The sequence below is a fragment of the Puntigrus tetrazona genome, chromosome 20, assembly GCF_018831695.1.
Source record: "Puntigrus tetrazona isolate hp1 chromosome 20, ASM1883169v1, whole genome shotgun sequence".
NCBI classification, from domain to species: Eukaryota; Metazoa; Chordata; class Actinopteri; order Cypriniformes; family Cyprinidae; genus Puntigrus; species Puntigrus tetrazona.
The window spans coordinates 11,466,632-11,480,137 of NC_056718.1; the positions used below are offsets into that span (position 1 = coordinate 11,466,632).

Sequence of the window (13,506 nt, forward strand, 5' to 3'; positions counted from 1 at the left end):
TTGTGTCGCATCTCTTTTTCTCTGCACACATATGCACACGGCAAAGCACTGTAAGATATGTAGTAATATTATTACATTAACACAGATAGTATAGTTTTCTAACGTGTTAAAAGATTCCTGAGGACTGTTTGGTGAGGATTTCTCTTGTTCTCCATTAAATGCTTAAATCGACACAGCAAAAAAAGTACATTCTTAATATTTTTTTACACCATTACACTTGAAGGGTTAATTCACCCAAAACTGAAAATCAGCTCATAATTTACTCACCCTCAAGGCATCCTAGGTGAATATGATTTTTTTCTTTCAGACGAATTGCATTTCTTTTAGACTATTGAACAGAAACACTGACTTCTGCCATTAAAAAACTTGGAAGAGCTAGGGCAATTTTTTATATAAATCTTATTGGATTCATTCAAAAGAAGAAAGTAATAAAAAACCTAGAATGCAGTAAGGGTGCATAAATCATAGGCTAATTTACATTTTACTAACCCTTTCTAACACTTTAATTTCTACCATTTTTCAGAAAAAAAATGGTTCAGTCTTAAGCATTTAAGTAAAATGTGTTGTTTTGTTTTGCATTTTGTTTTATTTTATTTTGTTTTTGCCTTTACCAGGCAAGTATTTGTAATGGTGCCGAACACAAAAAATGAAACCTGCCATGTACTTTTCCTCTCTCTCCTCTAAGAAAAGAGTAAAGCTTGGCTTTATTAGCTATGCAACTCACTTAGGAGACTTGTCCTCGCAACTTTATGAATGATGTAAGCATTTTAGACTGACAGACTTAAATCAAGGGGAAAGATCCTGAACTGAACTAACGCTGTCCTAACTCAGCTGACCACTGGTTGGTCTCCATGGAGCCCCTGTGTTACATAATATAAGGAGATGAAGTTTCCCTCTCAGGTAATCACGCTAATTGCTTTTGATAGCCACAGAAGAGGCCAAGAGCGCCTTTCATTTACTGTACAGTTATTACCATTTAGCTGTAAAATACCTATCTGTCTGTCTGTCTGGGTTATGTAAGAGTTGTAGTTGTCATCATATATAACTCCTAAGCCACAATTTTATCTTGACACGCTGTCAATTGACCAGCGTGAGGCAGGAACTGAGATCTTTCATCAGCACTGTATCAGAACCTGATTGAAAGCAGCCGTTGTTCTTTTAGGCCGGTTATTAAGTTTGCACACCTGAGGCACTCCAATCAGTGGTCAGCAGTAAGTGAGATGTACGGCCAGTGTCAAGCTCTCTGCCACACATACCTTTTCTAGCTTTCTCTCTCTTATGGCGTCTGTGAGGGTGAAGACAGGCATGAATACTGAGACAAAATGCTTTATTTTAAACCAGGTCCCCAAGGCATGGCATTTCTCCTCATGCTGTACACATCTTTTTGCCTGTATGTGTCCGCCCATTGATTTATCACAGCATGCCCTTAGAGAGAGAGAGAGAGAGAGAGAGAGAGAGAGAGAGAGAAAGAGAGAGAGAGAGAGCTCCAACAGCCGCCACAAGGGTGTCATCATTCACTTTGCAATTGTTTGAGATGATTTTATTGTTTTCTTGTTAGTATACAACTTTTACCCAACAATCACAAGTGTGCCACTGGGAAGTATTTACGTATATACGCATGTATATGTATGTATGTTTCTATCTATCTATCTATCTATCTATCTATCTACCTATCTCTGGTAGCCCCATCCATGCTGAAACCTCATTGGTCCAAAACTTCAAATATAGTATATTTAGTCTGAATGTAATTGCATTACATTGCACAGACGTTTCTATATGTTTTCACTGAGTGCAAATCAAGGGCATATAAGGGCAGATTGCTTATCACCAGACAGGACAGTAAAGCTCAAGGATTCATTATAGAGATTTGACATCATGAGTATATATTGAAGCCTCTATGTGTTCATATGTAATCTACACTAGCGTCTGCCTGAAGATAGCTTTAACACATTATCAGTTTTGTAAGGTAACAAATCTCATTTCAAAAGTAAGGCATTTTGTATTCTAGTCTTTGTGTTGGTTTCCTATGCTTCCTGGGGCGAAACGTATTTGTTTGTTGTTCTGCTCTGCAAAAGTGCAGCATAATGTATCAGCTGCACCAGAGCGCAGATCGAGTTCAAGTCCAAATACACCCTCTTGAAACCATATAATTATTCAGTCTCCTCTACGTGACTTTGCTTTCCTAATTGGCACATACAGTAGGTGATGGCACGTTCATTGTATGGTAATGTATCTTGCTGACCTAGTTGTCGATGTGTGTGTGTGTGTGCGTTCTCACAGGTGTAAAGGAGCGTCACACTATGGGCTCTCTGCAGAGAGAAAGCGGCGCTCTCAGGAGGAAGACTGCACAGACAGCACCTCAGAGCTCACTGTGGCAGCTCTGCCCGGGGAGGGATGCCCCTCCTCTGCTATCGCCCTCCTATCAGATGAGCCTGGCCTGGTTAACCCCGCCTATGAGCCCAGTGTGGAAGATAACAGCCAATCTGGGAGCACCACCAGCCTGGCAGCACGCAGTGGTTCAAGGAAGAGTGAGTGTGAGTGCACACATTATGCTTTTTTCCTAAATATGTATACACGCATTTATGCACACAGAGCTGGGTGGATTACTTAAAAATTGTATTCTGGTTTCAGGATTATATGACAAAAATGTAGTAGTTGGTAACGTAATTCATTACATTACACATTTAAGATAACCTAATCAGGTTATTATATGAATCAGATAATTATGTAAATCAGGTAATATAATTAGGTAATTATAATAATGTAATCTAATCTATTTTTAGATTTTTGCTTGTGGACTATCACACACACACACACACACACACAATTTCACAAACACACTATATTTTACATATACTTATAATTATTTTACATAATACAATAATATTTATATGTATATTTGATTCATATTTAATATAAATCACAAATTTAATGTTAAGTAGCATTTTTATTATTTTATATATTTTTTATTAATTTAATAATTATTTTATATATAATAAACTAAAAATATATATTTAGTCTAGATTTAGTCTTTTTTTGTCTCTATACACACATGTATGTCTATATTGTAGAAATATATATGTTTATATGCTATATGCTATATGTTTATATAATGCTTATAAATATATACTGCATGTGTGCGTCTTTAAATATATTAATCTCCTTCATGCTCTCTGAGAGAGTTAATCTGACTAATTTCAATTGTTTGAAGTAGCCCTCTGCACCATTTATATAATTTTAAACGGCATGTCTAAAAAGGCTCAGCTGAGACACAAAGAAACAAAGAGGAAGATATAGAGAAAGAGTTCAAATATGCCTTATAAATACTTTATGAGGCCCGTTCTTGACCTCCACAAAGTAGTTCAGATGTGTTTCATTGTCTGACGTCCCCTCGAAACATGAAGCCTGGAGAATGGGGACAATAAATGCTGCTGCACCAGCAATTCTGGCTTTGGGACTGGAAACAGTGTGACACTGCAGCTGAACAAGCTGTCTACCTCCAATCCAGCCAATGCTTCTGTCAGAACTTTGTCCATCAGGACAGAAAGAATGAAAGAGTAGAAATGAGACAGAAAAAGGGTTTTAACCTTTACAGACTCAGCAACCTTTGACACAGACTCTCAACTTCTAATAACTTCCTTTAGCAACATTGACTAACTTCAGGAACATAAAATTACTGGATCATTAGTTTGTAATACAACCCGGAGGGTGTTCGAACATTCCGAAATGATAAAGGTTTGTACATAATATAACTTTATTTTTGTTTGATACGTTCATATGTGATGACTTAAGTTACACAGACATGCAGAAAAAAGTGTCCTACACTGTTCTGTGCTGATTCAGGTCTGACCTGAAGAAGTTATGATCTTACTGCAGTGTCCACAATAAAGAACCAGCAGGTGCTGCTTACTTCAGATGTTCATCGCTTGGCCTGCAGGTGCAATGCATTATGATGCTCAAAAAAAAAAGACAGTTTGATTGGCTACTGTGTGCCGACTCAGTTCTGATTGGCTGGAAGTGGATGACAGCAGAAGAGGGACAAGTCCAGGCATGTTTAGTAGGAAAATTTCTTTCTCCTCCTTCCTCACTCAGTCCCTTCTCACATTCATTCACAGATCGCAACTTTGACAGAACGTCTGTGCGTAGTCGCTCTTTTCGCCGCCTGAATCGAGCCTTTAGTGTCCTGAGGAGGACCAAGAGTGGGACAGCAGTGGCCAATGAGACCACAGAGGAGCGAGACAACCTCAGAAACGCCAACATACCACCGGAGGGTGAGTGTGGGTCTTGCAAGTGTTGTATTCGGGCATTTGTCAACTGGTCAAGCTGGCATCCAGATGCTTGACCAGCTAACTTGAACTGGCAAAGAGACCAGCTAGTCCAAATTAAACCAGTTAAGTCCAACAAACCAAGTTGTTTCATTAGAGGCCCTGTTTTGGCATTAGCATGTATTGTAGTAAACATGTTTATAATTGGTAACTATATAGTGTAACTGTGCTGTTCTAAAGCATTATTGCAAAGCAACTCATCAAACATGAACTGTCCTATGAATATAATTAAATAGCATTCTGAACCAATATCAATGGATAATAAAAGGAGGAAGGGAGTGTGTCAGAAGGTGACAGTCTGGTTTGGGTCCGCTCAGCCCCGCAGTAGCATATGGTCCTTTAATAATGCAGATGGAGCCCGAGGAGACTTGTCAGAGAGAGACAGGGAGGAAATGAAGCAGTGTGTCGGGACAGAGGGACTGGACAGATGAACGCTGAGTGAGAGGGTTACTTTCTGAATGAAAACAAAAGAGAAAAGGTGTGCTTGGGAGATAGAAAATGAGTGAGGAAAATACTGATGAGCGTGCGTGTGTGTGTGTGTGTGTGTTCGTTATGTAACACCCTGGTTGCGGTAGTAATGAGCTTCACTTTCTCTCTCCCTGCAAGCAATCAGAGGAGATGAGAGGAAAATATTGACTTTGAAAAAGAGAAACTGCAGATTGTGGAGAACAGGCGGAAATGAGAGAGGGTGTGTGTGTGTGTGTGTAATGGAGAAAGAAGGGATGGATAAAGATAAGGGGAGACAAATCACAGAGATTGTTACCGAATCTGGCTGTAGTTTACAGTCTGTTCAGGCACAGGTGCAGTACGAATCTTTCACCCAGAACAAATAGAAATGGATAGCACATATTATGAACAAATTTACAGTATGAACGTTTTTCAGAAGTGCCTGATGTAACACTAGCTCTATAGCCGCATATGGCTCCTTCAGTCATTTTGATTTCATCAGTAGTTGGATTCAATTTGATTGTACTTAATCGCAAGCAGGTTTGGTGACACAAATGATACTCAAAGCTGATTGGTTACCTCTAATAATTATGGCCTTTTGAGCGAATGAAGATCAATTCCGACTGGTCAGTTTCCTTCTCTTTGTCATGTAGTGACAATTTAACTTTTGGATGAGAAAAAATACAATATCTATATATTTATACTGCTCAAAGGCTTTGAGTCTCTATGACTATTTTATGTTTTTCAGTCTTTTTTGCTCAACAGCGGTGCATTTATTTGATAACAAATCCAATCAAATCAAATACAATCTAAAAAAAAAAGTTTGTATTTTAATATATTAGTAATGTATATATTTTAAAATACAATTCATTGGTCAAAGCTGAATTTTCTGCAGGTATAATTCCAGTTATCAGTGACACATGATCCTTTAGAAATTATTCAAATAAGAAACACTTGCTTAAGAAACATTGTTGTACTGCCCTCTTTTTGTGGCGATACTTTTTAACAGATTATTTAGCGAACAGAATTTAAAAAAAAATGAAAATATTTTGTAACATCAAAAATTATTTTACTGTCACTTTTAATCGATTTATTGCATTGTATTTAAATTTTTTTCTGACTGACCCCAGATTTTTGACTGGTAGTGTATTTGAGGAAATTAGTGGTTAAAATGACTGAAACAAATGTTAAATCAATCACCGATATGATTCAATTCAACTTGAATACATTTTCGGGAAGTCTCGGCCCTCCTTGCTTCCTCTGACGGATCACTGTAATGCTTTTTTAAGGCTTGAAGTAATGTTTGGCTCTGCTTTGATCTGGACACATGCCCTGTTTGTGTAGCACAGAAAGTGATGATCATGTGGGAGTTCACTGATTACAAATGCTCTCTTTCTCTCTCTCTCTCTCTCTCTCTCTCAGTATTTGCATTACCTCAGCTGCATCATCTAATCCCTGATGGTGAGGTCACTAGTATTAAGATCACCAGGGCAGATCCTTGTGAACCACTGGCTATCAGCATTGTAGGGGGCAATGAGACGCCTTTGGTTCGAATCCTCATTCAGGACATCTACAGAGAGGGCGTCATCGCTCGCGATGGAAGACTGCTACCTGGAGATATGATCCTCAAGGTGCGTATGTGCGCTAGATCTGATGTTACGTCATTGTACAGTAGGAGTGAATCGTCCTGGTTTTGATAGCACATGTTGTCATGGGCTTCACCATCTGTTGTTCAGAGGGAAAGTGTGTGAGGATTCTGCATGTAGCCAGACAGAATCAGATTTGTTTTTCTTTTAAATAAAATTTGTGTAATGGACTTCTTTTCATGTATAAGTATTTTAATGTTTTGGGTTTTTTTTTTTTTTTACAAATATTTATTATCAGATTTGCAGATTTGAACAGTGTTTTTTTTTTATTTTTAGTGTTTTATATACAATTTGTAAAAGCAATTGTAAATATAAAAGATTTTTGTTCACTTGAATGGAAGTAAATAAAATTATAAAAAATAAAATCAGCAGATCAACTAAAATGGTACCAATACATTGTGCATACCTAGAAATTAGAAAGCTGATAGTACTAATTAATCAAATTTAAAAAAAAAAAATCCACACATTTGCAGCTCATTTGTCTTTTTCCAAACCTTTAGAACTGCTGAAAGCCAAATATTGTTTGACAACCAATCAAAATGCATCCTACTTTAAAGAACATTTAAAGTAGCAAATGACAGTTACCTCCGAACTGAACCCACGACATTGGCATTGCTATTCAAACGCAATTCAAAAATCTTACATCTTAATTTCTCTCATCAGGTGAATGGTATAGACATCAGTAACGTGCCTCACTGTTATGCTGTGGCGGCTCTGAAGCAGCCCTGCACACTGCTGCGGTTGACTGTACTGCGAGAGCAGCGCCACCGCTACCGTTCCCATCATCACTCTCCCACCGAGGCCTTCCCCACCCACACCCCCACCATCCGGGACGACAGCCTGCATGTGGTCCTCGTTAAGAGGGCTCCAGACGAACAGCTGGGTATCAAGCTGGTGCGCAGGCCTGACGAACATGGCGTCTTTATCTTCCACCTGCTGGAGGGAGGGCTGGCCGCCCGCGACGGGAGGCTAAGGGTAGACGACCGTGTGCTGGCGATCAATGGCCATGACCTGAGATATGGCGCCCCTGAGCATGCAGCGTTGCTCATTCAGGTGAGCAGCATTATGGGAGAGGTTATGCGAGTATTAAATAGATAGTTTGCGACAAAGATGCTGTGATTAATTACTCATCCTCATGTCATTCCAAACCTGTAAGTTCATCATTTTTGATGAAATCCAAGAGCTTTCTGACCACTAACAATGCATGTGACATGTTGAAGGCCCAGAAAGGCAGTGCAGCTTGTTAAACCAGTCCATGTGACTTCAGTGGTACAACCTTAATAATTTGTGTATTAAACAATAAATTTGTTAATTTGTGTTCCAAAAATGATTAAAGGACTTAAAGGGGACTTAAAGGAGTAATTAATGACAGAAGTTTAATTTTTGGAACTATCCCTTTAAGGTGTATGGATAACTGATGAAACGCTGACAATTTCACAAATCGAAAGCATAAATATGCATCAGAACTATTTAGAAAAAGTCAGTCCTAAAAATTGTGCGTACCTGAATGAAAATGAAATAAATGAAATGCAGTCTGTTCAAGCAAAATATAGTCCACCTGACAACATGGATTTTGTTTGCTTTGATGCAAAATACAGGCTGGCTGACAATAGCCATGTTCATGCAGTAAACCTTGAATTGCAATGAAATTGCATCACCAAAATGCAGTTAAAACCCTTTTAAATGTCTTTTAAAGAGGTGTGCGATAGTGAGAGAATAATTTTTCTTCTTTCTTTATCCTCTCAGATTGTGAGAGGTGCTTTATTCTTTAGCCTCTTTTGTCTGTACAAACCTATTTTTCCACAACAAGTAATCAAATCATTACTTTTATGGCTGTGTTCACTCACAGCATCAATGGGGAGCTTTTCCAGCTATGCTACAACCAAACTGCCAAAGCTGATTTCACCAACAGGTTTTGTGCACACATTATTCACAGGACGCCTGTTCACAAAACAAAACCAACAATAAAGGGAAAAAAGAAGAAAGACAGATTTGGTTTAGAACAAGCAGACCCAAGTCTTTTATTCTGTGGATGTTCCAGATAAAAAAGTTTTGGATAGAATCTTTAAAACATTTTCATATATATATGATGATTATGGACCATAATCCCTTGACTTCCATTCACTTATCAGCTAATCAGGTAGAAATCATTGGCTTTTCCTCATTACTGGCTAGATGCCTGGTTTTTCTCAGCTGGAATAAAGCAAGGTCACTATCTTACAAACACTGGATTGTAGAGGTGATGTCTTATCTGAAACTTGAGCACCTTAAAAAAAACTAAAGTTTTATAGGGTCTGGCAGCCATTTTTATCTTGCACTGTATCCTTATGGGATACTATTTCATAATCGATCATAACCCTATTTTATAATTTATCACAACCCCCCAGTGCTTCACTAATGGCTTGACATTTATAAAGCCTAAAATTATTGAAGTCGTGCTAAATAATTAACCACATTTATTGCTATGCCTTTTCAGCATTTCAAAGAATGAATGTTTACAAAGCCATCTAATCCTAACCTGTGTCGTCTAATTCAGTGAATAAATGGTAATAATTACACTTCAACCCAGGATTAGACCAAGTTCCCCAAAACCAAATGTTATGGTTTTAAATAAAACCTGTTGTGTTCCTTGAGCAGCACTGCAAAAGATGCAGCGCTTACATAAGGTTTGAGGCAGTTTATTTGATTGTGGTTTCATCTCGGCGGTGAGAAGTGTGTCGTAATGATATAAGAGTGTGTAAGAGATTGGTGAGTGCGTTATTTGATATGTATTTCAGTGTGGTTGGTGTTTCCAAATGTTGTTATTCAGCTTGTTGCTTCCTGTCTGGTTCAGATTGGTCTCGAAGGAGACAAGATGGCCGCTCACAGCAGGAGTTTCTGACATAGATTAACTGCTGGCAGGAAACTGATTAAATTAGTCCAATTAGGCCGATAACAAGCTAAGCCCACTCATTTAAGAGGCAGCGACAAAGCACTGAACTCCCAAGAATTCCATGGGCTCTCGGAGGAAGTGTGCACTTGAGAGCAACACAGCTACAGGGTTGTCAAAATAAAGGGTTAATGAAGAAGAAGCGGTGATGCACTCAGATGGAACGGCAGAAATGGATGAAAAATAAATCAAAGAGGGAAAAACTAGAGCCTGTGCCCTCCTTCAGCTTACATATACACACAGACTACAGAATGGATCCCAAATCTCCATATATATTAGTTTTTCTTTAATAAGTACACACTTCTGAGATATAATCACACGTTCACACTGAGCTGAAGCTGTAGGGCATTGGCAGTCATCTCAACATCTGGTAATTGTGCTTGCTAGACGTCCAGAGAGTAATGAGACATTGCACACACACTCTCTAGGGTACGAACAAACTATTTTAAATTTTAAATTCAGTTTTTGAACTGCTCACTCCTCAGGGAAGTTGTTGTCCTCTGTTTGCTCTGCTGTGGAGTTCGAAAGGTTTGTGCAGTAGACAGATAATGCTAAGCCAACTTTCAGCTGCCATAATGCCAAAGGCCCCATGAAATCAAAATTGGAGTGTGTTGGCTTTTAGCCCAATTCTACAATATAAATGCTGCTACGTATTTTCATATAATAATACAATAATATCAGGAAATAATACATATAGAAAATCATAGTATTAGATTTTAAAAAAGGAGAATTTAATTCCCATTCAGATTTAAGTCTTTACTTATTGTTTTTATTGTTTATAGAAATATTGATCGGTTTTTGTCCAATCAAATGCTCTCTAAAATGCTCCCTGTCAAGCTAGTTATCTTGAACCTTCTAGTTGGTTAGCAAACATTTTCGCGCCAACAAAAAAACCAAACAAAAGAACAATAACTGTAAAGATAGCTATAATGATAAGTTCATTCATAAAACTGCTGCATAATGCTGCAGTTTTCATATGTTGCATTAAATGCTCAAACTTTAACTCAAACTAGCAGGATGAATTTTGTTGGCAGTATGATTCCTATTCTCGTAGAATTAGAATGATTATTAAGACTTTACAGTTATCGCCATAGTTATTGTCTTTGGCGTGAACAGGCCTTAAAACCTTAAAAATCACATGAAACAGGACACTAATGCTATCTGCTATATGTTCTGCAGGCGAGTGAGGACCGCGTCCACTTCATTGTGTCCCGCCAGACTCACATCCCCACTCCAGACATCCTACAGGAGGCGCCGTGGAACATGGAGGGACCACCGCCCTACTCGCCTGTGGATATTGAGCACACTTTACTGGTGGGTTTCATGAGCATAAGCCGCACACACTCTTTATTTCCCGTCCCTCTGCACCGCTTTACTAAACATTCTCTTATTGAGGAAAAAGATCTGAAAGCCTATTACTTCTACATCAAAGAATCAAGCAATCAGCCAGCTCACATACACACACACACTCCTTTGAGACAGCCGTCTCCAAACCTATTAACAGAAGAAAACCCAGCAGGAGGAAACACAGCTATGGCAGACTGGATTTCTCTGCGTCTTCTAAACGGGATTTTCTGCTGCTCAATATCTGCACTGACAACTTCCCTTGTTCTAATAAAAGTCAAATTCATCGTTAGTCATTTCTCTCTCTGCCTTGCAGAATAAAAAACAACCTCAGACCAACTTATGAAGGTTTGCTGGTTTGTGTCAATGATAAATAAAGGCACAGTCATAATTTGTTGTTCTTTGAACTTTTTAATTTGCAATGTTATTTATTTTTGGCAAACACCTTCGAAGTCTTTACTTAAAATGCATTATAAAAGTAGTTTTAATGCATTAATTATGCCTTTTAATACACCTTATAATGTCTCTTGTGAATAATTGGAACCACAGTTAATGGACCCTTTTCGCTGTGATGACGTGTTTAATGGTCATCAGCGTCATAAATCCGCAAGTCATTCATATTTGTATTTTTAAAAAAATGTGTGTACATTTATAACACTATTCTTTGTATTATATTACCTTTGCATTAAATTACAAAAAAAAAGGTTTATGCTAATTCAAGGTTGTTTCTATTGCAGCGTTGTTGGAAAGGATGACAAATTTTGCAATGTTCTCTGTTCTGACTTCCATAATCAACTTTATTCCTTGCATTGAAAGTCATGAAAAAAAAGATTTTCTTCTGCTATTTGAGAAAATACAAATGCAAAAATATATTAGTGCTACTTTCCAATATACTGTTCCTTAAGTGAACCCAACTATGATGACATGCGCTGCTGAGAAACCCGAAAATGTAAAAAAGGTCCATACATTATTACACATATATATTAATTGTCACATAATGCACATTATGAATAATTATAATGCATTATACCATTTAATAACGCATATAATGCATTGTACATAAAGGAATTAAGTAAGGCATCACCTTTTTTTGGTCTAACCTGATCTAACCTCGACAAGAAAAGAGACTTATTGACCTAGACACACAGTAATGAGGATCTGCAGGGGTCCTCTCTATGATGGAATTTCTTTTTGTTTTTCAAAAGGCCCTATAAAACCAGACCAGAGCAAACCAAACTCTAACATTATCTCTCTTCCCCTCCCTTTCTTTCAATCACTTTCGGTGATTTTCTTTTACACACTTGGAGAGGTGGAAACATTCTGGCAGCATATTGTCAGAGGCTTTTCACTCCTCTGAATTAGACACAGCCTAACACACACACACACACACACACACACACTCACACTCACACAGTCAGTCTCTCCAGCGATAAGCCGACACACTAACTCCAGATCTGATTTTTCTGTAGCCAGAGGCTCAGACTAAATATAAACAGCCCTTTTATTGAACTTTAATAACGCTTTTTATTAAGTTAGGACTTAGTGACTGTGTTTGTTGTTTTTGGAGTGAATCCAAAGCAAAATCTGGCTGCGGTCAGCAATAACGCAGCGTCCTGCAAGCTCACCATTTATTACAAACACACAAGCACACACACACACACACACACACACACACATGCTTGGGGCAATCATGTGTTCAGATATTATTCTTTTCTGTGGCATCAGGGAAGTGTGAATGCAGCAGATAGGCTAACAAACATCATAAAATTGCTCTGAAACTTTAGTGAAGTCTTCTTTCTCGTTTCCTTTCCCACCATTTCAGGATTCGTGCCAAAAGCCTGCATGTTACGAGAAGACGGTGACTCTGTTGAAGGAGCCGCACGATTCTCTCGGCATGACGGTTGCGGGTGGGATGAGCAGCAGGGGATGGGATCTGCCGGTCTATGTCACCAACGTTGACCCCAATGGAGTGGTTGGACAAGAGGGTTCAATCCGCAAAGGTAAAGCCTCACAAAGTCTGTTTTACCTAATCAGACACATCTGACAAAGCCGCACACACCTGTTTCCAAGGTGCCCCTCTGATGTTTCCTTCTTTTGAATGCAAGCACACACACAAACAAAGACACACCTGCTACTGCATATGTATGACCGTCGTCAGCTCTGCAAATATATGCATATATAACACTAGAAAATGACACACTCCCACTCGTACACCTGCCATATTGCTAAATCCGTCTCTGTCATCCAGACTCATAATTATCAGCTTCCGATTGAGCGTATAGGAAATTTTTCGGTTTTATTTTTGTCGTATGTGTCATGCATGTAGGCGTGTAAAGTTGTGAAGGCTGCAAGATCAAAGCTTGGAGTCTTTATATGCTGTACAAAGATTGTTAAGCCCAGTGTTTGAACTGAAACAGACATTTCGGAAGGGTATGATATTTGGAAGAAAGTAGGTTTTAGAAAGCGCTTCCTAGTTACTCTTTCCATTCTGTGCATTGAATATAGAATAGAATAGAACATGATTCATAACTTAGCTGGAATACAGCAATTTAGTTATTTCTTTATGTATTTTCCTTGTATTTTATGAATTATTAGTTAATTTATTAAAAATAAACCATGTATTTTTACTGAAAATAATATAATTTAATATATCATATAGAAATATATTAAAATAATGTATGTGTCCACATTGTGTGCCTCTCTCTTCCAGTTCTGAGTCTGAGGGGAAATAATTATAACAGATCTGTTCTTGATCCCGTCTTGTAGGTGACATCCTTCTGAATGTGAATGGGGTTGACCTGACGGGAGTTACTCG

The 13,506-nt window shown here is 38.3% G+C and overlaps 1 protein-coding gene across 7 annotated transcripts in view; it reads left to right on the top strand.

Annotated features, from left to right (window-relative positions):
- Positions 1 to 13,506, top strand: part of lnx1 (ligand of numb-protein X 1) — a 36,855-nt gene that overhangs the window by 20,007 nt on the left and 3,342 nt on the right. For 3 of the 7 annotated variants that reach the window (XM_043219934.1, XM_043219940.1, XM_043219938.1), the window contains 7 exons: positions 2,281 to 2,534; positions 4,116 to 4,271; positions 6,195 to 6,403; positions 7,082 to 7,471; positions 10,527 to 10,661; positions 12,514 to 12,691; positions 13,458 to 13,506. The exon at positions 13,458 to 13,506 is cut by the window's right edge and continues 210 nt beyond it. In XM_043219934.1, coding sequence (XP_043075869.1) covers positions 2,281 to 2,534; positions 4,116 to 4,271; positions 6,195 to 6,403; positions 7,082 to 7,471; positions 10,527 to 10,661; positions 12,514 to 12,691; positions 13,458 to 13,506 — 1,371 coding nt within the window. The remainder of the gene's footprint in view (positions 1 to 2,280; positions 2,535 to 4,115; positions 4,272 to 6,194; positions 6,404 to 7,081; positions 7,472 to 10,526; positions 10,662 to 12,513; positions 12,692 to 13,457) is intronic. The other 4 variants (XM_043219935.1, XM_043219939.1, XM_043219936.1 and 1 more) reach the window with 3 other exon arrangements.